Source organism: Aspergillus luchuensis, chromosome 5 (genome assembly GCF_016861625.1).
Source record: "Aspergillus luchuensis IFO 4308 DNA, chromosome 5, nearly complete sequence".
Classification (NCBI taxonomy): Eukaryota; Fungi; Ascomycota; class Eurotiomycetes; order Eurotiales; family Aspergillaceae; genus Aspergillus; species Aspergillus luchuensis.
The window spans coordinates 825919-851303 of NC_054853.1; the positions used below are offsets into that span (position 1 = coordinate 825919).

The 25385-nt window shown below is 50.5% G+C and overlaps 6 protein-coding genes across 6 annotated transcripts; 5 read left to right on the forward strand and 1 right to left on the reverse strand.

Moving 5' to 3' along the window:
* Window positions 1-435: 435 nt before the first annotated feature.
* AKAW2_50295S (uncharacterized protein) lies at window positions 436-1511 on the forward strand (the record flags this gene model as incomplete). The annotated part of the gene is made up of 3 exons (XM_041690096.1): window positions 436-474; window positions 524-595; window positions 651-1511. The coding sequence occupies 3 exons, from the start codon at window positions 436-438 to the stop codon at window positions 1509-1511; spliced, it is 972 nt and encodes a 323-aa protein (XP_041543716.1).
* A 5350-nt stretch (window positions 1512-6861) lies between these two features.
* Window positions 6862-7536, reverse strand: AKAW2_50296A (uncharacterized protein; the record flags this gene model as incomplete). Its single annotated transcript, XM_041690097.1, has 2 exons — window positions 6862-7101; window positions 7165-7536. 2 exons carry the CDS (start codon window positions 7534-7536, stop codon window positions 6862-6864), a joined length of 612 nt encoding a protein of 203 aa, XP_041543717.1.
* A 758-nt stretch (window positions 7537-8294) lies between these two features.
* Window positions 8295-8972, forward strand: AKAW2_50297S (uncharacterized protein; the record flags this gene model as incomplete). The annotated part of the gene is made up of 2 exons (XM_041690098.1): window positions 8295-8453; window positions 8514-8972. 2 exons carry the CDS (start codon window positions 8295-8297, stop codon window positions 8970-8972), a joined length of 618 nt encoding a protein of 205 aa, XP_041543718.1.
* Window positions 8973-15019: 6047 nt separating this feature from the next.
* Window positions 15020-16434, forward strand: AKAW2_50298S (uncharacterized protein; the record flags this gene model as incomplete). The annotated part of the gene is made up of 3 exons (XM_041690099.1): window positions 15020-15232; window positions 15296-15364; window positions 15436-16434. The coding sequence occupies 3 exons, from the start codon at window positions 15020-15022 to the stop codon at window positions 16432-16434; spliced, it is 1281 nt and encodes a 426-aa protein (XP_041543719.1).
* Window positions 16435-17015: 581 nt separating this feature from the next.
* On the forward strand, window positions 17016-17572 carry AKAW2_50299S (uncharacterized protein; the record flags this gene model as incomplete). The annotated part of the gene is made up of 2 exons (XM_041690103.1): window positions 17016-17262; window positions 17322-17572. 2 exons carry the CDS (start codon window positions 17016-17018, stop codon window positions 17570-17572), a joined length of 498 nt encoding a protein of 165 aa, XP_041543720.1.
* A 1665-nt stretch (window positions 17573-19237) lies between these two features.
* On the forward strand, window positions 19238-19753 carry AKAW2_50300S (uncharacterized protein; the record flags this gene model as incomplete). Its single annotated transcript, XM_041690104.1, has 1 exon — window positions 19238-19753. The coding sequence occupies one exon, from the start codon at window positions 19238-19240 to the stop codon at window positions 19751-19753; it is 516 nt and encodes a 171-aa protein (XP_041543721.1).
* Window positions 19754-25385: the final 5632 nt, after the last annotated feature.

Here is a 25385-nt window from a genome sequence, read left to right on the forward strand (position 1 = left end):
ACAAGGATTAGACTGACGGCCGCACGTAGTAAGGCCAGATCACGTTGGGACCGTCTCGGCTCACCTCAACTCTACGGTTAGATCATATAGGACCGCTGGACTGTCAGAAATCATTGCAAATAGTTGACACGTTAATCGAACAAGACCCTGTCTACCTTTGACTCTCGTGGGAGGGAGCATTTGAGTCAGAACCGTCGAACCCCTGTTCGATAGGAGAAAGTACCGATGGACAGGTTTGCACTAATGGGTTGCTTTGACAGGGGTCCTCACGCATTGTGAGATGAACCGTATCTCCGGGTCAACGACCGTGTGGGAAGATGTTTTCCCCGGCTTCACCATTCCGTCTGTTCAGCGACGGCTTGTTCCTCACTGAGCTTGGAGACATCTCGTACTGGAACCCCCTTCTTGAGCCCGACTTTAGCAAATCAAGAGACAATGCAGGCTGAACTGAAGCGAGAAATCGAGGACAAAACGGTGACTACAGCTACACTGGATGTTGTGAATATCACTAAGTTCATCGCAGGGGGCTTTCAACCGAGCTCTGGATGAACTGCATAATAACCAGGGAAGTCGGGAAAGTGTGACCGAATCTGTGGTAACAGATGATTCTTCATGATATTAGATCAATTCCCAGACTAAACGTTCTCTAGCTCGAGTTGATTAACGTGGTTTGGCCGTTGTCGGCACAAGAAGGGCATGATTCGACCGAACTTCGCCAAGTTATCCGTTATGTCTCGAACCTACTTCGCCCCGCTGACGAGGACGAGTTGCTGCCATCCCGCTCGACCCCCTCACCGACGTGCAATAGCGTTGATATGCTGTCGCCCGCTCATTTGTCATATGTGGAGGGAGATGGCGCGGAGCACACGACCGCACGCGGAAAGAGCCCTCTAGATCGAGTGGATGGTCTTCAGACGGGCCAAGTGGAGCCAGATTTTCTGAACATGGCTATTTCATCTAGCGACCTTGCGGCCATCTTCCCAGAAGACTTCTATGAACATATGCTTAACGACAATTCAAACTTGGCGTCTCAAAACTCTCAACCTCAGGGCTTTGGGACATTGATGGCAATAGCTGACAATATGGAAGACTCGGGCCTCGATTCACTTATGCCAGAGGATGGTCTTTCGTTGCTATCACAGCTGACTCCTCCGTTGGATATCAGTATGAGCATAGGCTTACAACCATATACGTCCGAGTTCTGGGAGGCATGGTTGGCTGAGTTACTTCCAATGGCCTGTCCTGACTCGCCCGCAGGTCTGGGGGCTTCCAATGCAGACCTGAGCAATGAGCTTTCCCAAAGCTTGAATGGGCTGGTGCCTGTCACACCTGACCTGTATGATCATCTTGATGAGAGCGAGGTCTCCCCAGGACTATCTGCTTCCAGTGCCCCAACGTCAACCAGGATTGCGACCAATGTGGACGAAATTGCCACTGGCCTAGTGAACAAGGATTCGGAGCCTGAGTTGCTTGAGCAGATAGCCAGATTGGATAGCTTTCCAACCGCATAGGCTACGTTCAAGGGTGATTACGTCATCGCTCTACTCCGAGAGTTGATAGGCGCTGACCAGCCGATCGGGGAGGCGACAGTGCAGTACGTTGCATGCAGGTTGACGGCGATACAAAGACACTCCTGAAACTTAGATAGAGAGATGCGCGGAGCTTAGAGGACTGAGTGCCTACACCGCTCCCGCTCATTGATAACGGTTGACGAATCTAATAATTAGTCGTTTGTGGAAATCCAACCCCAAGCAGACCGTATGATTCATTTCGAACGCAGAAGCACTGCGCTCCCAGAATACTACAAGGCCTGCGGTAGTTGCCGCAGGATTGAAGAATATGTCACTCGACTACTGTATCAAGGAAGGAAGATAGCACCGCAGTGGGATATCCGGGATCAAGATATCAACGGGAGCCGTCGATGAGACCGAATACGTTGGGTTACCTGCTGGTTACTGGTTGATCCTTGCCCGTGATAGTCTGCACGATCCAGGAGTCGCGGGAAGCAGCAATTGCTTGCTTCGTCTTAGCGGTTCAGTTGGTATACCATTTTGTAAAAATGGGACTGTCTAATAAGGTCTACTCAGGGTGTTGAAGACATGGCTGGTGAACAGAGGATGAAGCTAGGTTGGACATCCGTGCCATCTTGGACCGAAAAAAGGGCCATCATGTAGCACGATATTCCTCAAGGTTTGGGAAGGAGAAGAACGACAGGATAGCTACGACAAGCAACTCTGAAAGAGCAAACATTCGCTGAAGCAAATAGACTACGGCGGGAAATAGAAAGGGGGCCAGAGAGAGATTGAAAGAAAGAGAGTAAGACAAAACAACTCTGTTTGAAAAGCCCAGAAGACTATACAGCAAGACAAGGAAAATCGAGCAGATCTAGAGACTCCACTGGCTCAGCCCCAGCCTACCGAGACCCTGCCGTAGGAACCACCATGCTGCAGTACGGTTCCAAAATCGGATGCAGACACGCAAAGTGCTCCAGATAACTTGGCTTTGAGAGCTATGGGCGTTGTTATGACGTTGCGTGGCATCAAGGCCTCCATTCCCACCCTATCAGGTAACCCTGAAGGGGGCGGGGAGACGGGCAGCGCGACTGTGGTAACTGCGTGGGAGTGTGGTATTGGGAAAACAAAGTGTCTCACGCAATGCACCCTTCCCACGGCACTAATCTGAAAATGGGTTTGAGAAGATAAATGGCAATGGACTGGTCACGAACTTGTTGCGTCGCAAGGCAGCGCTAACTGCGATTCAGCTCCCATGTCACACAAGGATATGCCGATCATCCTGTGACGGAATAGCCTAAACACACGGTGGAGCTTCGATGGGCACAGAGTACAGGATTGGTTGGGGATATTCAGCAGGGGGAGGGGCGGGGACAGACACCTCGCGTCTCACTCGCGGACGTGGAGACCCACTTCACCCAACCCAGAGAAGTATCTCTGGTCAACTGCACAGCTGATTTGTCCAACCGCCAACGCCGCAGACGGTCGGATGTGGTCTAGTGTGGAAGTTCCTTTTCACAACTGATCCCTTTCTCTCGGGATCAACAGAGCAGATTGCTCTCGCTCTCCAGCAGCTGGTACATTAGCGCGGTACAAAACAGTTTCCGGGCAATGTAACGCAGGACTGTCCCATTGCTATCCTCCCCGCTTGGGATGACTTTTCCACTATATCCTCGAAGAAGAGATCTGACCGACGGGCTTTGTCGTAAGGGTCGGAAACCTCTACTGCGATGCAGCTCACTCTTTGTGCAGGCAAATACTCTGTTCTCTTGACTCCTCACGTGTTCTTCCAGCTTATCATAGCTCTCCGTCAGCTCAAAATCTCGTATGACATTGCACGGTAGCGTATTATAGACAACTTCAGCTTCAAGTCTGGATAATACGGATCGACGCCTCTCTAAGGGCAATGGCAGCTGTGTTTTGGAATGCTATGGGACGGGAATCATTCGTAGGTCAATGGCCTGGGACTGCTTTCACACCACCTCCGAATGGGCGCTAACGTCGATACCATGGTTCCAAGCATGGACCGACCAGGAGCTGAGTGTGACCTTGACGGTCCTGTGGCAGTATAAAGTAATCGACCTTGAAAGTTGTCAAATTGAGTGCGATCAGTTTAAGTAGCCTGTACGCGGCCCGTAACTATTGGGGCTGAAATCCCTTGCTTGCGTTTCCCAGCTATCAGAAGACGGAAAATCGTTGATGGATACGATAAAGGAACCCTTGGTGCAAGCTGGTGAAACAGTAAAATGATACAGGCTACCTAGAATCTGACCTTCACCCTCTTAGGGCATTCTAAAGAAGAATCCAGTGATACGCGCAAAACCCGCAAGATGTTCTCAACAGAATGCATTGGATTCAGGATTTTTCTGGTATCGATGGGTTTGTCCCAACTCTCAACACGCGCAGAGCATTCGCTCCCGCTCGTCTTTTGGCCTTATGTTCATCATTAATCCGCGTGATCGATGTGAGGATGAATCACTTCTCTGGTTTACTAGCGGCGTTGTATGAGGTTGTCGAGGGTTTACTCCACGCGCGGAAGAAATAGTGGGGAATTGGCGACTCAACCCGAGGCGTATCTATGGATGACCGTAAGATGCATTCCTTACCAACTGATGGGGGCTGACAGCACGATAGGGGCATACGTAAGATGTCTTCGGGTTGCGTAAGCGGAGATAGGATGTTGTGCCGGTTGCACGTCTGGAATTCGGGAACCCCATAAGAAGAAAAAGTAACAGTGAACCGCCAGGGTTTTCTCAGGGTAATGTCTCGTCGCTGCGCTGCAGGTTAGTCATTCTCATTTCAGGCGAATTCTTGTCTCTAGATTGAGTTACCGATCCTTGGGGCAAGCAGGTGGGCAAATTGAAGATCTCGAAAGATCAGCTAGAGATTGACCTTGAGCAAAATCTTTTGCTGTGGTCCTCTTCGGTTCCCCTTCGCGCGGAAATTCCAGGTCGGCCACCTGCCGATATGGCAACTCTAATCATTCTGGTCGACAGCACGATTTTTCGGTCCAAGCGACCTCAAGCTTCTGATCTTGTTCGATGCCGTCAAAGCCACAATCGCCAATGCAAAGGTCATCGGTTAACTGAGAGGGTGCTGGCCTGCCAAGGTCACGTCGGTTCCAGACCCGCCTTCAACTAAAGGGCAGTTCTGCTCTTTGCGGCAATATGAACTGGCTGCATGGAGTCTGCTTGGCAATTCGGCCCCAAAAAGGAAAGCATCAAATTTTCTGTAGTCCTGTTGAGATTTGACCGCTCTGGGCGAGGAACTAGCCCACGGCGTTTTGACCCGCAGCAAAGCAGGTTGTCGCAGACCTCAACCATTACTGTGTTTCACATTTTTCTGCAACGAACGTGAACGGTTCTTCTTAGAGTTCTGAAACATCACGCCGCTTGGAAAGTGGTTGTATTAATTGATGCTGCCCATTTAACAGATTTTGCTTGTGTGGTTCGAATATTCCCAAGTAGACTTCGCTAAACTACCAAGACGTGAACCTTTTTCCTCTAAGCTTCGTCTGTTACCTGTCTGTCTACGCCCATTGACCAGCTGCGTGGTCCCACGGGTCGCACGCACCGTTCCTCTGCCTATGCCCACGCGTATGGTTCGCCCCAGTCGGCCCATTTTGGATTAACGGTCTCAGACTAAGGAGCGAATGCCTGGACATGCAGGGTCAATCCGGAAGGGAGATGGGGATTTTGCCCTTCTTATAACGGTCATCATGTGTACCTGAGCATTTTGTTGGATAGATTGCACTCAGGGATGGCTGGACACGGTACCGTGCGCGGCACTTGGTGACATTTCAGGCTTTCTCGATAGGAGGTCCCGCAACCATGAGGTAACCAAGCGAGGTGGCCGAAACGGGTATTCGCGTGCTCGGTGGGTCTGAAGTGGGCAAATTGTCCGACAAGAACACCGCTTTAAGGTTCGCGTTTAAGCTCTACGGTAATGACCAGGTAGGGTTTTGCTGTGCTCGGTTGAAGAGACGAGATTCCCCACTGGTGGTCGCTGGTGTTTGGAGGTCAATCTGTGACTCAGAATGCCCGATCAGGCCGGTAGATACTCAGCGCATGTCGAAATCTGACTTCCCAGTTCTGCTTCTTCTTTAACCAGCAGCACAGTTTCAATTCCACATGAAAGAGGTTTTGACCAAGCAGGGCGCGATTTTGCGCTTTTCAGTTCATGTTGATAGCCCTTTCAGCTGCCTGACCCAGGTCTTATCTAAGACCTGATTGGAAGCTGGATGAGACGTGGTCAAGTTACTATACGGTCTTTTCTAAGAGCGGTTGCATACCTTGATACTCTGTAGGGGCATCTGTTCAGCATTTGCCCAGGCGGACAATGTCTTTTTGGCCGCCCTCCGGTCGGTCTTGGTCAGCCGTTGTTCCCTTGGGCTACCGACATTACCGTAATAAACGATCGCGCGGCCTATCCCGTAATGCCACATACAAGCTGCTCTTTTAATACTTGTTATATCCCAATGGTAGCAAGTCCATAGAGGCGCTTCTCAGCATATAGTTCTATCCTGTGACCAGCTTAGAGTTATTCTTGCTAAGGTTTTCCAACACTAGTCGTATAGTGACTATCATAGAACACAATCGAAATACACGTAATCGATCTAGCGGCTGCGCTATTTGATGTCAATATTCGGGGAAGTCATTCTAGAAAATCATTATTAGATATCACTATAATATGTACGTTTATAACGTAGCGTAGACTTTATATGGCTGAGATAACCTACTGTAAACAAAACGTTATAATAAGACTTCTGGCGTATGATGATTTGGGACGGCTTGCCCGACCGTGAGAGCCACGGGCTTTTTGGTGACATTAGGTTGTGCTCGGGAAGGCCCGAAACTATGTTCAACTTGACAAAACCCCAAGGAATCGCACGCGCACCTAACGGATATTACGTCCTCAAGTTTCCACATCTGGGGTGGTACGTAAAGAAACGAGCTCAGCACATGAGTATAGTGATATCTGTATGTTCGGCAAACCAAGATAGATAGCGGAGCGAACGCTGCTCAGAGTTAAAGGTTCTGCGTGGCCATCATCTTCATGTATGTAGGGTCAATAGTGCTATATATTGCCCGTACCATATTAAAGAGTATTGGGCAGAAGTGAGTTTTTATTTTTCCACAAGACAAATATAAAAGCAATGACGTGCTAACCTTGAACACAACCAGGTAGCTTCATGAGGTAAATTCATACCAGGTACTGATGTAGAAAACGGGGCAATTGGTCACAGCACAAAGAGTTGGACGAGCAAAAGCGCAGCTGCCGCGGTATGTCGTCCCACCCTGGAGAACCCTGGCGGAGAGTTCTCCCAGCATGTCTCCGTCACGGCTCGTGCCTACTGCCTCGTGCGACCGGAGACACGGTATGCCGACCGCCACAGCCGATCGATCTTGTCAGATGTAGTTGATGCCCGAGGGGATGCTCTCCGTTCACTTCCGTTTCCTGCTCCTAAGAAGGTTGTGAGTGTCAGAGGGCTTCGATCACGGCACGGGGGCATGCTCTTACCGGGAGAATTACCCCAACCTTTAACAAGCCCACGCATCAAACACATGTGGCTCCCACGTTTAGCTGAGATCTGGGAGGTCAATTTTAGAGCCCGGGTCGACGGTGCGGTCTGTTTCTGGTTCTGGTGACTGACCACGCGTGTAGGGGTACGTCTCCTTATCCCCGGCATCGCTACCGCGCTCGGGTCGTCCAAACGATGCTCGGAAGGGGTGGGGGTGCTGATCGAGATAGGACTGGGCCAAGCCTTCCGCTGGCTATGATCCTTTCTCTGGGGGATGCGACGCCTGAGCCGCGATGAGGGTTTGCTATTTGGACGGCGGTGCCGTCGGATGTCCTTCTCCAGCAGTCGATGTTTGGTCCGCAAAGACTCTCTCGTTCTGGGTTTGCGTTCGATGGAATATAATCTTGCCCTCTCCGGCCATGTTAAATGGAGATGACGAGATACCCATGATGGGTAGTCACGTTCCTCGCCGGGAGTCCAGGCCCGGTAGTGTCTCTTGGGCATGGGGAGCAGAGTGAAATGACAAACGTGATCTAACTTGGAGAACAGCGCTGGTAAAGACAGGCGGAAAAGTGAAAGATTGAGGTAGGCGTATTGCCCGCTTTGCGGAAGATGTACAGCACTGCGAGGCTACAAGAAAGAGGAGGGACACCGTGATCTACTTGATGTGGAGGGCCTTTTGCCCTAGCGATGTTTCCTGGTGAATGAACATTGCCCCACCCATGCAACAATTTTCATTAACCTACCCAAGTAGCTCACCGGTCGACCTGCCCTGCGGCCCAGGGTTGTCCAAGTTTCACAGGCCAATACCACATTATGGGGTGGTGTCAACGAGGGCAGAGAGCCTCGAACCACGAGCCAGGTGGGCCAGTGTCAGAGACGAGAGTAAACACGCTACGATTTATAGATCAGGCGGAATAAGGTTGACCTCGATATTTGACCGCGCTGGCCGAGAAAATACCCCGGTGCTTAGGTGAGCTCCAAAGCACGATGTTGCAGATCTTAACCATTAGTGTCACTCGTTCAATTATGGTAACACAGGATCATGTAGGCAGATAATGCCAACCGACAGTGGTCACTAACTTTCTTTGGCTGAGGTGATCGCCGCGGGACCCTACCATCACCAATGGCGCACTTTAATCTTGTCCAGCCAGGTCTCTGGCTAGCTGTGACTCCGACCAACTCTCCCTTCAGCACGGCATTCTATGGCACACTCGTACCATTCCACACTCCTCTTCTGTTAGCTCGAGTACCACTGATCAATGCCAAAAGTCACAACCAGGTCGCGGGTGGGCGTTCGCGAAACCACCCAGAAGACCGAGAATCACAGTGGAGTCTCCGACACAGGATCCATCCAAAGAGAGGAGCCCATCGCGCGGCCTCCCCAGCAGCCTCCGCGCTCCCTCAGACGTCCATACATGGTAAGCCTCCATGCACGGTTGCCGGGGCCTGTTGTCTAGCTGACTTCATTTACTCATTAGCGGCCACAGGTATCCGGTTCTGGTCCTCGAGGCGTTCCTACTGCCAGCTCACTGGAGAACCACGAGACCTGTCTGGCTACGGTCGAAACCTTGGAACAGGAAAATGAAGCATTGCGGAGGGACAAGAAGGCCCTGTTGGAGCGCCTTGAAAGCGCGGAAAGTGCAATGCAGGAATTGTTGAGTAACCAGCATCGGTGCAGACAAGAGTTCTCTGAGTGGCAGGTGGCTCAACAACTGGTGGATGAAATGCAGCATTCCGTTGCAGGTTGGCATCAGCGGCTTCGGAACCCGGCTGGTGTACCAGAACGTATGAACCCAGCTGCCCTGACTACTGCCCTACCGACAACGACAGCGGTACCAGACATGTGGCCTACTCAGGAGGATGAAGGGGGTGCATTTGGCGGTGACCATGATATGGTACCCGACTCTGATAACTTCGCGCAGCTTTTCCAGTTGTAGTTGCTCTACCATAGTAATGGATTAACTTCTGAGATGTGCACAAGTATACTGACCGACAACCATCGCACAGATTGCGTCACGTAGTGCACACCTGCACACCTGCTCTCGCGAAAGCTGGCTAAGGGCGCTTTTGACACGGAGGATTGTCTCTGCATTGGCAGAAGGACAGGGTGATGCTAGATCGAGAGCGGCACTCTCGAACCTCGCATAGATGAGCAATTAGTTGTGCAATTCTCGTCGGAGCCATTGCGTTGTCGGCAATCTGGAGGAAAGACACAGCGATTGATGCAGCGTCCAGCTACTGTCATGAACATATAATCTTTTCGGTTCTCCCTCTCATCATCCCGCGCAGGGAGCGATACCAACCGAATCTCCTGCAAGGACTGACCAATTGGGGATCAGTTTGATCAACCATCAGATTGCCAGGCGAGAACCATGGCTCTGTGAACGGCCTGCGTGTAGCGTCGGTATACCAGAGATAACATTTAGATCTGTTGCGAAGCACCTTGGATGATGTACAGCGGTAGCAAAGTGCCAAGAAGACAAGAGTTGTTTCTTTCTGCGCATGGATCTTTCGACGTTCTTGTGGCCGTGGCGGTCAAGCTATCCGATAATCTAACTATGGAGCATGACTTTGAGCCGCAAATAGTCTGGCGGTTAACGAACTGATGCATCGTCCCGAGGAATATGCAAGCCATAAGAGCCTATTCGACTGATAAGGAAGAGAAGCTCGAGCCAGTGAACTTGGGACCATCGCATGCATCTTCCGAGCATTCATGCCCCATTAACATACTGGACCCGCAAGTTTCTGAGTTGCACAGTCTCTTCTTGGCTACTTCTATTGACCTGTCCATCATGTCTTGCCGCAAAGCTAGACCGTTGAGGATGTATCAGGTAGACGTGGCATTAACTGCTCACGGGGCAGGCCAGTGGAGCTGCGCAAGGCCACGAAATTCTATCAAGGGATTCGTTAGTGGACGGTGTTCTCGGAGTTGTCTCGTGCATAACCATGCTTCCGCAAGCAGCATGAGGTCCTAACATAAGCAAATGCGCACGTGCCTTGAATTCCCCTTCGCATGCTTGATTCATGACCATAGAGCCACACTTGGCTTGGAGAGTGCTTGCCAGTTGATGTGGATCCAGAAGGAACGAGGGGCTGCCGTTCGAAAGCCGGCTCTTGACAGCCGTCCGACAACAGGTTCCTCACTAGATGAGCACCTAAGTATACTCTTATAGCCATCCTCTGTCCTCTGATGATCGTCTCACTGTATACTCAGAATACTATAATGGAAATAATATCCGTCCTACAGCTTTTCAGGTGCATCATCGAGTGCCCGGGAGGGCCGAATATCTTAGAAAAGATGGTTATGTTCTGGGGAATACCCGAAGGAGCTCTTGGGAGTGACCCTGCTTCTCTGGGAGCATTACGTCTCCCACTACCCTGGAATGTAGTCATCGGAGGCTCCGTGGTTGCATCGCTGCTGGTTTAGGTATGTGCTCGCAAGATGCACGCTTGCCGGAGGGCCAAATCACTGCCTGGTTGGAAGGTATAAAAACAACATCTAAGCCCATCACTGGTCTCGCAATAAGTCTCCAATCTCCTCGCACATTGCCGACTGCTGATCCAATATCTTCTCTGTTTTCAGAATGACCAATTTCAGTCAGATTCCGCAGGGAATCTTTGATCTTATAGCGGCATCACTGAGCTCAAATTCCACCAAGAAGCTGGCAGATGCCCTTCTATGCAATGAAAGCCAGGAAAATATACTTTGGAGAGCAATTTTCAAGAGCGATGGATGGATCGACAAAGCTTCCGAGCTAGGGGCCTGCCCTGTTCTGGTGGGACCAACATTACATGAGATCGGGAGGCCCAGCTACAAAGGCTCTCGTCGACATCACATTCTTTTATCGACAAACGATTATGCAGGAGATCTTCAATATTCCTCAGATCTGTTCTTTGAGTCTCTAAGAGAAGGTTATTGTTATGATCCAGCCAAATTTAGAATCATCCTCCCAGAAACCACCTTCGTCAACCCAAACAAGCGGGAAATGAAGATCCCAGAGATAGCACTCTATGTGCAAGACGCTATCTGGCCTCAAGAGACCCTCAATCTATCGAGGAGAGCTATTCGGAGACTCTTTGAGAAGAGCGCTGTACGGACACAGTATTCTTTTGCAAGCCAAAAAAAGATCTGCACTGTACAAAGCCCAGCCATATACGGCATGGGAGGTAGTATTTCAAAATCGGAGCAGCTTCTCCCGATATGTGGCATGCACCTCGTTTGTAACGGAAAGGAGTGGCAGACCATTTTGAAAGCACCGAAATGTCCCGCTGTGTCGCCAATTGCCGATGATGGTCATCGCGGGGGCAGTCGTATCATAGGTTGGCAATAGGATTGGTGTATTATCCCCTTCTGTTCAGTCCACTGCATCAACCGGAATTGACATTGCCTTGCGGAAAGCGATGCTTCGAGCGTGACGATGGATAATGGAGGATTATTGAGATACTATGATAGCAACCAGGCAGATTTCTTGTTGTCCTATGTGGGTTGGTCCCGATCTTGTTTAGTAGCTTATTTTGCCTTGTAATCATATATCCCACCGAGAATATAGACATTCCACACAATCAACGGAGGGGTAAGACGGAGACGGAGTACGACTCTGGTCAACGGTAACAATACCGCAATCCATAAATTCTAATACAGCTGAAATCGGTAAAGGTTGGGCCTGACATAGCGTAGATTTCTGAAGCAAAGGTTGCCGGATTCATTCAAACTTCCAGAGGATCCCCTCGTCATGCTTTGGACACGTTCATCGGCAAGTTTCCGTATTGAGCCAGGCCATCGCCCTTTTACTGTTCAGCACCCTCCGTTGCAACTTGGGACAGCGCACCAAATCCCAGAAATGAGAAAGAGATGGGAGCTTCTGTTTTGTAGACTTCTACGTACCATCCCAGTTGACCTTTCGCCAGCTGCGTGGAAACCCGTGGGTACCCTGGCAGGCACGCTAGTGACAGTCCTAGTCTCCTAGAAGAGGGAAAGGGTTGCTTAATAGAGTTGGCATAGCCTTTAGCTGTTGCAAAACTCACGGAAGAAAATTGGCGGCTGAAGCAAACCGCAGGTGACGGCGACCAACAGCATCTGGTACCACTTGAGACCGTTTTGATGTGAGACAAGTGGAGATGTGAACAGGTCTAGAATCACACATACAAGGCAAATACCTATGATGGGGCTGATGCTGCCCCCTGGGCCGATACTACCATACCATGGCAGTTCAACGCAGTAACGGTGAAATGAGCTCACATGCGAGACGGACGGCGGTCCCGCTGCAGGCCGGCGAGTCCGTCTTGTCCGTAAAAGACGCGAACCTGAAACCTCGACCAGCTCCAAAGGCTGACTAGCCCAGCGTCAACTTTAGCTAATGTCAACTTCAGCTAATGTCAACTTCAGCTAATGTCAACTTCAGCTAATACCAATTTCAGATAATATCAATTTCAGCTAATATCAATTTCTGTCCTACAAAGTCAGGTCCGGTGACATTTAGTCACAGTGTTGGCCCACTCCGGACTGCTCCCGAAGCCGTCTAACATCGCCTTGGTGCAGTTTTACAGTATTCTCTTTTCCCGAGAGCCACACCACACATCCGCTACTTGGAGCCACTGCCGTATCCACATCCTATCCCTCCTACACTCCCGTATGTATAAGTGGGGCTGCTGACTGGGCTCCTGGACGGTCGTTGCTGCGACTGACATGGCCTATCTCATCGCCATCAGAACATGCCTCGACTGCTTCTTTGACGCCTCGGGTTTTCGCCACCTGTCATTGTCCTTCCCGGTGATTTGTCCGTTCAGGAGCGTGAATTCGGAAGCATAGTTATAATGCTGACCAATCGGATCAATATACCTACCACAACCTGTATCTCTGTATCCGAGTAAATCGAGCAATGCACGGGTATGTTGGGCCTATTTTAACATAGCCATCCTGTACAGAAATCATAGAGCTATTCTCAATCGCTAGCGCATTCACCAGCCTACACGGTGGCTTTATGATTGTCATCGTGGAACACCAATGTGTCCGCGTCCCGCGCAGGCTAAGAGCGTTGAACAATTGCCTTGAAAGCTCCTGCCCATCGACAAATGGATAAAAGCCTTTCATTCGAGTGGAGCTAGCTCTCCGTTTCACCAACCACAGCTGGGGTCGTATCCCGACTGAGGCGGCGGCTGACCCCCAGCGAACACAGACGGTCAAGGCGTCAGAGACGCTAAATTTTTATGTCTCACAGGAGGGACGCAGTCACCAGGCAGGTCTACTGTAGCCCCCCCACAGTTCCAGGTCGATGCAACACTAACACTTATCTCTGTGACCAATGTAACTTGATCCTGCTACGCCCTTGTCTGGCCCGCGTTATAGCGTACTACCAAGATCGACAGGCCGATGTCCCTTTTCATTTTAGTAAAGGTCAGCCCTCGGCAGTCGTGGGAGAGGTCCACGGCCTCTCCGTCCGGAATACCACAACCCGGATAGCTTTCAACGCGAAGCAAAGAGATTTCAGGTGACAGGGTTACGGAACTTGACTGGCCCCGCCGTCAAGGTAAGCCAAAGTCCTCCTTCTAGCAAGAAAGCTATTGAGGCACCAGATGGCGAGCATTTGATGGAGACATTCATTGGCTATCTTTGATCACATCCGGACGATCTTTCGACAAAGAAGAGAGAGGCGTAGATCGCGATGGCAAGCAGTCTGTGACACGATTTAAGGACTGCTCCAGCGACAGCACAAGGAGATCTAGACCACCGGGTTTCATTTGTTAAGGTTTGGTCTAATGCGACTAGTATAAGTCTAGGATGCACGATGGCTTTCGCTCGATTACGATCGCATGGCGACGCGTTGGCGTTCGGTGCTGTCCCAGTGCTATGGTAGCGAATTTCAAATCATCGCGCCGTAGTCTCAACACGCGTGTGCTTTTGGGGCGGCAAGGCTCCGGCGGCCTTCGAAAGATCACTCCGTGATTGCCCAAAGTGCTCATGTTTTGGGTCGCTCCAATTGCTTGTCCTCCAGATTCTGCCCGTGGGAATCGGCTGTCCTTGCGCCAAGCTTTCCTGTACTAACTGCTCGTTGTGGTCTTCTACATCTCTTCTATATTCAAAAGGCCTTGACAGGAAACGCGTATGGGCCTCCTAAGGCTAGGAAATGCTTATCGATAATTGGTTACCAATCTCCCGGGACAATCTATCAAACCTTGATTATCTGGGACCAAGAACAAGGGAGGGAGGGGTATGCCGTGAGCTCGTGCATCCCATGCGGTTCCGGTGATTCACTGAGACTATCGATCGGATTGACCTTTCTGGGGTCTCAAATATGGGGATGCTTTTTCCGAGAGCCCTACCTTGAGGGCGAGTGACTGATGGCTTTCGGAGCCCACTTGGTTTAAGCTGGAACCTGTTCCGCCATATCTCCCTATATTGGCATTTCAACTAGGCAAGAATATCCTGGACTGAGGATCGTTGCAGAGGGCTCAGATTAGAGGATGCTGGAGATGAACGGTCGTGGAGCTGCTGTTCGGCATGCCTCAGTTGGGCCACCGAAGACGCCCAATATAACCTTGTTGCCTAGTTCGGCTGCTTACAAATGGCGACCTCATCTCTTGCGGTGGGTCCACTCACAGGTCGCTTTGAACAATGGCCGAGTATACCGATACAAACACGACCAAATCCAACCCGGAACTCTACTCCCTACACATCGTCGGCTGTGACTGGTACATCTCTAGGACAGGGGTCCACGTGTGGCAGTAGGTCAAGTCCCACCAGCCATGATCGGAGAGAATTCCAGTATCTACATCGGACGAGCAAGCCATAGCTGTAGCGTCATTGGCCAAGTTAGAGTGGAAGACCTCTGATCCATGCCTGGCCTTTATAAAGACTCGGGGCTGCCATCGGGGTCCGTCTAAATATCAAATTGCGCTTGTTTACCACCTCATTTGTTTGTTACTGGCTTTGGAATGATCGTCTTGCCATTCGACGAAGGCTCTACCCGCTTAGCCTTGTGGAAGCATGTCAGAATTATCTGTCGCCACAACTAAGCCAACTGAAATTGGAACCGAGGCGTCCACCTCTCTCCAAGCCACACCAGGAGACCTGATGTCTGAGCCACCACCGCCATATTTCCAGGCGTGGTTCATGCCTGGTACCGGTTGTGAGGAACTCAGCCAGCGGCTCCCGTGCGTCTCCGATGGTCTTCCCCAAGCTTCTGGGAAACTCGCTGTGGTAAGCGCGCACACCCATTTTTAAACTAGAAGCTGCAAAAGTATCACACTCTGACGGTCCTAGAGCTTCGATCAGCCTGCCCCTGTGCTAGAGTTTGCGGCCAATGACCCATACTACTTGGTTCCACAGCCGGTGAGAAGCGTTCCCACTCCGCCTCAGCTGGAAACCAGGTGTACCTGCTGGCCTTCTGCTAATCTCAGTAGATCCATGACAACACCCAAGCGCATGAGGACAAGCTGATACCGGAAGAAGGCAGTGACGCAGATCACACGAAGCCGGAAGCTCTGTGCCGGAAGACTGGACTTCGGAAGTCGAGTTGCTTCGAAGCCCAGACAAGGGATGGCCAAGCCAAATATGCAGCAACAGGGAGTGAAAACCCATGTCTACCATGTCCCTTAAGTGAACTGAACGACGGCATGCAGGACATCCCGGTTAGAGACATGTACGCCTGGGTGCACCGCCCGGTCGCGACGCGCCGCCAGGAGGCACGGCAACGGCGTCAAAGAATCCCACGCCCACTTAACTCATTCATACTGTACCGGCTGGCATACAATGATCGAGTTAAATACTGGCTCGGCCGGAATGATCACCAGACCATCTCCAGACTCAGCGGACAGAGCTGGAAGATGGAAGCCCCTCACATTCGGAAGGAATACGAGACGCTCGCGGAGATGGAGAAACGGAACCATGCCACGGCGCATCCGGGATATCGCTTTTCGCTGTCGAACAAGCGGGGAAAGTCGCGGACTGCAAAAGGCCATTCTCAGGAGTTGGCGTTGCGTTCGAAGGCGTTCTCCAACTTCGGCCAGGACTCACGGCCTGCCGCTTGGGCCCCTTCGGTGGATAATAATGGCGCTTGTGAACGCTCGACAGGAACTTTTCCTGAGGAAGAGGGAACCCTCGTCCAGAGGTGTTCCTTGAGTCCAGATGGCTTTATACCCCTGGGCAGTGCCGCCTCGGTATGGGAGCAGTGGACGTCTTATCCCCAGACGACCTCTGCTGAGCATGGCTCGAAAGGCACCCAGCCTCGTTTGCCTGTCACCACGGGGCAAACAGAGATACCTGCCACTGCTTGCTTGGTTTCCCAGCCTGCAGCTCCTGGAATCGATGCTGCCAATCGTCGGTCTGCTTCACTGCCCCTGTCTATTCCATATGAGATATATAGTGTTTTTTCTGGGGAATGGCTTATTGAAGGAAAGTAGTTGGCTGGGACTGCAGGCTTGGAGATAGAAGATGATTTCGGCGGCGTGTATCATCATAACTCTCTCATTCGTGTGTGATTGCCTCGGACGCGAGAGTCTTGTACGAGGGTCTTGTACATAGCCATATATGGCTGTCTTGTATCGTTCATGTATGAGAAAGAAATCAGTGTATGGATAATGAAAATTAGCTTCCTAGGCAGGATGGTAGGAGACCGTGTTTCGGCCTATGGCCATAGCGCCGACCTTCCCGCAGACGACTGATTCAGATCGACCATTCGAGAAGGCGCAGCCCAGGGGTTGTAAGAGCAGCAGATCTCCCGCGACAAACGGCGGAAGCTCCTGGGAGGCAACGAGTTACTCTGGTGGGCGACTCTGCTCCTGTAATCCCTCCGAATTGTCATGGGAACTGGAGACCATTTCCTATCTTTCTTGGGCTCGCCTCGCATATTTCACACGGTCGCTTATTTAGTGGTAACACCGCCTATAATGCTCGGGCTACCGCCAAGGCACATCCTTCACAGACCAGCCCTTTCGTCGTCATAGGCACTTTCGCTGGCATACCCATTCCGGTTACAGAAGCAATGTTGGAGTGCGTGAACGGCTCCTCTTGCGATGAAAGCGACTTTCTTACGCTCTTCAGCGAGCCCACACCGCTGGTGAATCCCACCCCGTCTGTGTCCTGGATAGAGGCCGAACTGGCAGAGATGGAGGCGAAAGACCGATACGACCCGCAGCACTACGAGTCTACTTCAGGTGATTTTTCAGTGCATGACAGGCAAATGACCGCGTCATCGCTGGACGATGTGAGCTGCCTTTCTCAAGATACGCGTACGTGGCATTCCGATCGTGTGTCCTGACTGCAATTTACTAAACCAGCAATCCCACAGATATTGGAAGACGACGTCCATCAAGAACGACTAGAACCTCAAACAGCAAAACACCGTATATCAACTTCATTACTGAAGCGTCAGATTTGGCTGCTTCCCTTCGGGAAGCTCGCAGTGCCCGGAATATGCTGAGAAGAAAGGGGAAACAATCAAGTGCAGAGTATGAACAGCTTACCCGGCACATAGAGGGTCTGTCAGCACTTTTACAACCGAGCAGGCGAAGGGGAGAGAAAAAGAGAAGACGGAGGTGACAATAGGATCCTAAACATTACTTGAACCATAGCTTCTACATGATTTCATACTTGTGGCAGAGGCACAGAAACAGGCCTCCTATTGTGACCGCATAAATGATGAGGGTCAAGAATTGAAGTTAGCTGTTGGTCTAAGGTATGTCTCTTGGTAATCCAATGTTTCTTATTTGTATTATCTCAGCATCTTATTATCTGGAGATAAATGTAAACTGGAATCTGTAACAATACTGGTTTGCCTGCACACAGCTGGTTTGACTTCAAGCGGTGCTTCTGTAGAACGGCATAATAGCAATCAATGTAATGATCTTTCAACCATTTGTTAGCACGTTATGTAGCAACTATAAAACGAGCCAAAGAGTCATATAACGTGATAAAAGGTGTCAGGTTACTACTTTCTGAGAGGACTTGGCTGGAAGCCATTTATTTTCTTATAGATGTTTGTGCAGCGCTTCAAAACTTTTATGCCTGTCCAGACTGAAAGCGTGGATAGTCTGAATACAGCAGGAGAGCAAGTGCCGACCATCAATAATGAAAATATGTAGCATCGAGCTGTACCGGTGGCCCGAAGCCGACCCCATGAAATTCCTTATAAGCTGACATCTTCCATCTGCCATATCCAACTTTCGTTCCCTCAGAGACAATGCCTCCGCCCCTCTCATTTCCGTCTGAATAGGCCAATCTGACCTCTTACGTTGACTGGTACGGGATATGGGTTGCTGCCTTATTAGACGACTGCCACAGACCTCACGCTTGACTGCTTGACACTGCTCTGCTCTGGTAAGTCGTTGCGTGTAACGTTGCACGAGCAATCGTTCGCGTGCGATGTGCGGCTTTGGAGCGTGCGATGGCGCATGCACCAAGAACACCCGACCGGAGCTCTGTCAGGCCACTGTCCGTATGCCCCCTACTGGGGTCGAATTGCCGACCAGACTGCCATACGGCCAGTTCATATTGTCGCAATGAGCAGAACCGCCCACTCGTTGACGGCGCCGTCTACACCCGACGACGTCGCTCCCACAGAGCAGCTCCGTCTCATTTCCTAGGGTTCATCGGTTGGCGACTGTGTCTTTGAAGGTATCGAGCAAGATCAGAAGTTTGAGATAAGTTTGGCAAATATCGTGCCGTCTACAAACATCATCAGCGTTACCTTTCGGCAGGTCGTCGATCTGGAATTTGCCCGTGATGGGTAGATGGGTAGTTGGAGATAACTGCGGCAGAAAACTCTGCTTACGGTAATTTCCCAGCTGGTCTTTCATACCCCTTCATTTTGCCCAGCTGATTCCCCGGGGATAGGCCTAGTTTGACTCACGTTCCACCACACTTGGCCCGCTGTCCTAACCCAGGACAAGGAAAGAAATCCATACTGCTCTCAGAGGATTCTTCCAGCACGACAGTTCAGGACACTATAAATGGCATGTGGTCGACAGCCAATTCTCCCATCTATCCAACTTCTTCTCGATGCCGAGTTCAGGCCTTTTCATGCGAGAACTGTCTACACGTGCAATATAGGTCATATAAGAGCGTATGTTCAGACTCCGAACCCACCACGTCTACACCTACATATTGGGAGGCCCTACGGGGCGCAGATCCAGAAGGCGCGCTGTCTGTGGAGATTCACCATCACATACACACACCATTCCCGAAGAAGCCGAATAGTTGCCTGACATGGAGACAATCAACTTGCAGCGCAGGGACGAAGAGCTACCCTACATATATGAGACCGTGGCCGTAGACTGCTACCTGTCCTCTTGTTATGATGATCCCGAATTTCTGATCTGGAATGGGCCCAGCATCCTATCTCCGCTTACACACCCCGAGGATATCTTTCGTTACGCCTCTGCCATGCTGTCCTACCCCATCGATTGGTTAGAAATGCACCTTACGGTCGTCCATAAGTACACGTTCGAATCGGTCGCCATCTCGCCATTCTTCCTTCCGCGCGTGGAGTGCACCCTCGGCAACCTCAGACGGTTTCGCAATCAGATCTGGGAAGTATTTCGTCCGTATATACGGACCATCGATCACGCAGGTTATCAATTCCAAATGTTCGTGTGGCCAAGAGGCGAGCAGGAGCCGAATACCACAGGAAGATTAGGGGTGTTAACAGGGTCAAACATCATCGATCCTGAAAGAATCCTGGATCCAGAGCGTTTTGTTGAAAATATCTCTTGCGGCTTCTAAGGTGAAGAGCATACTGAGTTTATCTGTACCATGCGATAAGAGGTTGGGGGGTTGGAATTGAATAGCCTGTATTGTTTTATGGGCTCATTGTTTTCTTGCTTAATGATATCTAATTGTTTGGTTCCATGGACGAAGTCAACCCGTCTCTTGACCATCCGACAACTCGGGTCAGGGAATCAAGCCCCAGATTTTCTGCGTCGCGGGCTGGCAAGATAGCCCGACTGGACATAGTTTGGCTAGTCCCTGGTTGGTCATCGTTGAGTGCCACAAGTGTCGGCGAGGTTACAGTCAGTCCCTGGTCTGCCCATGCCTAGAACCATACCCTCAATGTAACCTTCAACTTCGGCTTTGCATTAAGTGGACTGTTTCGCAAAGGGCTAGCGCGTGATGTCACCGTGCTTTAAGTCACCAAGACCGCCAACCTTTCTAAAGCATCATGTGCGTCCTAGGCAGGGGGCTGTTGTTTTCGGGGCACATACAGGGAAACTTTCACCGAATCTTCGATTCTCCTAGCGTCACTCATATCCTCAGCGAATAATCAGAACCCGCGTTCATGACTGAACGAGCTTCGAAGAGTACTGGCATTGGTAGGAAAGACACCGTATTCAGGTATCATGCTAGATGTCTCACACCCCGTGGAATCGTCTCCGCCCGACGACAGAAGATCGAACTTCCAGGCTGCCTGGGACGAGAGTATATTAATTGAGAAAAATGACGATGGTGAGACACATGGGGCTTGGGGGTCAACAGCGTGGTCACAAATGAGCTTCCTGGGCATCCCAATGCCGTGGCTGATGTGTCTACGAAAGCTCTCACGGTGTTGATCTGCGAGTATGTCCCGTCCTATGATGTCCCAAACCCGGCCGCCATTCACCCTCGAACTGTGCTGGTCTGTTTCTTCAAGTCTCGAAACCAGAGTCCGGTGAACTTACTTCCGTGGCTGCTACCAAGCGACCTTCTATGTGACTTCGAGCTGACGGGGAGCCATAGAAAGCTGGAGGAACAAGTAAAGCATCAAGGTCAGGAAAATCACCGCCTGCACAAAATAGTGAGCCGCATCTGTGAGAGTGTCCCCACCTCTCTCATCTCACCAAATCTCGTCGTTCATTTTGGTACAAGGCTCTGGAAGCGGAATGAACGTCGCCGGGCGAAGGAGAAAGGAACGGAACGTTTCTCAGGCCAAGTCGGGAGTGGACCAACGGGGCAGGGTCTGAGTTACATCGCCTAAAACTAGTGTTCTTTACCAAGCTTATCCAGTAGCGAACAGTGTCTGTTCGACTCTGAGAGTCTATGAATAACTGCATTCGAGAGATAATGTTGGTACGGCCTGCTGCAGGGTACCCTGGTCTGTCGATCCCAGGATAAAGGAGTACGTTGTCTAAACTAAATCACACGCTCTAGCTGCATCTGGTTCAGTGACACGGGGCTCCATCATGTCCGCAAGCCAAAGACGCAGAATGTGACGCCAAGATGCGTGTCGCGCCTTCTCCTGCTTGTACAATCCTCGGCCTCTGAACCATCGAAGCCACAATCTTGAGTTTGGCTTTATTTTTTCTTAGTTGACAGGCATATTCTGATGTAATGCGGGAGCGGCGCTGCTTCGTGAGGCGAAAAATTGTTGCGAAAGGGTCATGTAGCCATGGTGGCAATGTGGTGGAGACAATTAAATTGGAATTTGTCACCCATAATGAAGGCCTTCATATCAATACAAGAAAGGCGGAGTACTGACGATAGGTAACGATACAGGGGTTTATGACCTTTGGCCGTAAAATTAAAAGTTTGCAATGTGTGGATCTGACATTGCGCGGGATCCTCAATGGAGGACCTGCCCAAATTGTCCTTATTCTCAGGGCATCTCCCTGCTTTGCGACAAGTCACATTAGACCGCTTACACATTTCACTGGGTCATCGCCATTTCGCTGGTCAGCACGCGTTTGTTACAACTTGGGAAAGCACACCGAACTGGGTGTGGGGTGGGGGGCAAAAGAAAATGGACCGGATGTTCGACTTCCTAGATTGTATGTAACGGTCCTGGATGACCTCCCTCGCCGCCCCCATGAGAACCTGTTGGTGCCACCGGCGGGCTGGCACCGGCGGCATACTCACATGCCTAGCAGACGGATATGGGTTTGCTCAATCAAAATGGTCATAGCCTTGTACAGTACTGCTAGGCAACCCACGGCGGAAATAGATCCATACCTTCCAATGCGAACACGCTACGACGGGAGTCGCCAAGAATCACTTCCGAAAGCACAAAGCCGATGCTGCCCCTGGCCTGCTGTTACTGTAGCATGAGAGTCCAAGGCACTGATAGAGAGACGGGGCCACATGCGAGTCGGACGGCCGCCCCGGTGTAGGCTGGCGAGCCGTCCTATCCGTAAGGGATGCGACCCTGAAATCCCAAGCAACTCTACAGGCTGACTAGCCCAGTTAGAATGTTAGCTAAAGTTTTCCTCCTCGCCAGGGGGATGATTCGTAATACGCCCGTCGCAGTTGGCAGACTATTACAGAAACCTTTTGACGATTACCGAACGTAATGGAAATCATGTTCGGGCTCAATGACGTGAGAGACAAGCAAACCTGGTAGAGAAAGAAAGCGATGCCCCAACCTATCGATTTGTTTGGCTTCTTTGAATCTGCACAATACCATCTATCATGTAACGGATAACTTACCGTTTCACATTAGGTTACCTTGCCCGATTAGGTCTTCACTTCTTCCACCCTCGGTTCGCTATGAAATTGGTCTTGGAACACAGCCAAATATAGTTCTGCGTCCACATCAGGGAAAAGAGGCACAATTTCGCTGTTCGCGACAATGGTGGAAAGAAATCTATGATCCTACACTCCTTCCTCGTCCCGGCGATGATCTCAGTCCAGTTTCCCCGGTGCTAGGACTGTCTTACTCAAGGTTGACATGCCGTCTGGCACAAGGTGCGACGTGCTCCGATTCAGGGTATGTCGGACACTTCTTGTTAATATTGAGTTTGAGGCCCGAGCGGCGGATGGCCTATTGTGAGCGACGAACTGAAGGGACTCTGAGTGTTTCTACAAGTCCCAGATAGGGGGATGGTGTATGACTACTACTTGAGAGCAATGATGCCATTTGAATTTACTATGGAGATGCAGTTGCAAGAAGCCTATAGTGATGTGAGCTCTGTCTGATTTTTCAACAAAAGCCCAGGATGGGACTGCATGTCGTTGACGTTGACCGGTTTTTTGAGGGTGAATTGCCGAATTTTCTCCTCCGCAAGGAATGAAATGAGAAATAAGGGGGCAGGGTAACTGGGATGGATATCATCAAACATACCAAATCTGAACCCCATCAACTATGCATGGGCCTTCCTCAACATACAACGTATATGGAACGTATCCTGACTTAGAACGTTTCGCCATTTCGGTCTAGCGTGAATGGGTGGAGACACCGAACGGTACCGTAACAACTTGTTGCACCTGGCTTTTTAAGTTTATCAAGGTTGTGATTGTGAATTGGGCTATGCCATCTCCTGGTGAGACGTCGACACTGCTAGCATCTCCATGGACATTCTGGGATGCGATCTTTGTATAAAGATCACGCATGGCAAGCCTGTAGCTAGATAGTTGCCTTTATTGGGCCATTTTCGCGCTCGAGAGTAGATGGGAAAGGACCAAGGCAACACTTATCGTTTGATGCAAATGAGGCCATGGTGGGGCGGCATGCTGATCAAGCCGCTATCACGATCGTAGAATGAACGCATTGAAAGGTGCCTTACACACTGACCAGCGCCTGGCCGCATGTTAACCAGTGCTGGAAACTGGTCCTGTCGCTGGCGACTTTTGCGAGGTACTATCTGGGCAAGTGAGAGGCGATCAACGCTTAACCGTGGATCCGGGATCTGGCCAGGAAGTGTGAGATCAAGGAGGCCGGGCAAGACTCCGAGCCCCAGCCAGCGTTTTCCTGAGTGGGCTTAGATCTGACATCAGGTCGCCGACGTGAGGTCTAAGCCCTCCTGGGGGAAGATTGGTACTATTCTGGACTAGTAAGAAAGCGTGATTACACTACCAGGATACGGAAGTGAATAGAGCCCATTGGGAGAATGTCTTTCGATATCGTAACACAGTAGATAACCTTCAGCAACTATGGAAGCTCAGAAATACGCCTCATTATATAATGGATGCTTCTCAAATGGGAAGAGCTATGAACGTACTAGCATTGCTTCATTTCTGTTATTTCTATCCCAACACTACACACTCCAGGGGAATTGGTCCCCTAAGATGCAATGAGCGCAGTCACGGTTTGTGAGGACCGTACGGAAATTATTTGTTATGTGCATGTCTGTCTCAGCCATGCTGATGAGCAGTGGTTTCTCTAGCTGTATTAGGATGCTCACGGAACAGTCAGGCCCACCTACTACAGTAAAAGCATTGATTATATCTTATGTCGGCGGATATGATTACTATCGTGTCATTAGCTGGCGCCAGTGGAGGGTGGAAGTCAACGAGGTCAGCGAGGTCAGCGAGGTCAGCCTGGCCGTAGCGCATCCCGTCAGGCAGATTGACATCCTGCGTAAGCATCCTCCAACCCGCATCTGCTTCATCCGCATCCACCAAATGCAGGTCCAACATTGTATCGAGTCAGTCGGGAGACGGAGTACTGTTTACCTGACAGACTTGTTGCCCAATGTTCATATTATTCGTGGAAAAGTAATTTCACATATTCTTTGTTCGATCTCCAGAAGTCCCACACACTAACAAACCTTGAGGGCCTAAATAAAGTCTGTTGGGTACTTGCGCTAGTCTTTGTTGATGCTGAAATGTACCCAGGTGACCTTCTCTCATACAGATGCGCTGTTAGAGGCATGAGCACTGTATGAAACCACCGCATAGTCGAACGAGGTTCACATGAACACAATGATTATGCTGTATGCACTCAGGTGACATTACAGTTATAACCGGCAAAGATAGGCCAGAAGTGTATTGGCTTGGGACAGATGCTTCTGCTCATTGTCTCTCCAGAGATCCGTCCCAAAATGTTGAGGTATGTCAGCTTCCTACTAAAATACCCTTGCTTCGTGCCATTAGATTCTATCTGATCCTCCCGGGGCTATAATCTGCGTTTAAAAAATCCTACATTGACCTTTATCGGACAGTGACATTATCGGCCTCGGTGCCGTAAAAGTTTCGTGGATACGGCGATGCTTTGGCCATGATCCGAGATGTCAACTGAGTGGTCGCCCATGGCCATTAACCCAAGGAGACTATTGATAAGCGCGACGCAAGGAGGGTGGATGCCTCTAACCCATATAGATCGCAAAACACTACGGCAGTGACGAATCAAGTGGCCGCGATCCCGCATCTGACTCTCTCGCGAGATCATGGCACGTTGATTCGCCGATCCAGCACTGGCCTGGCGATTGTTCCCCATCTCGATAGCTGGCCCTACTGTGATGAAGCTTTGGACGCAGACTACAATCCGATGAACGGTTGATCTATGCTAAAGGTCGTCCATGCACTCCGGCGTTTCCTCAATCGGGAGGTGTGATGTTGAAAGAAGTGGGGGTGACAGCTAGAATAGGTAGGAGCGCAGAAGTTCAAAGTTAGGATGGAGGTGACGGCTACAGGTGCTATGTAGATAAAGCGAAGACATAAACTTAGA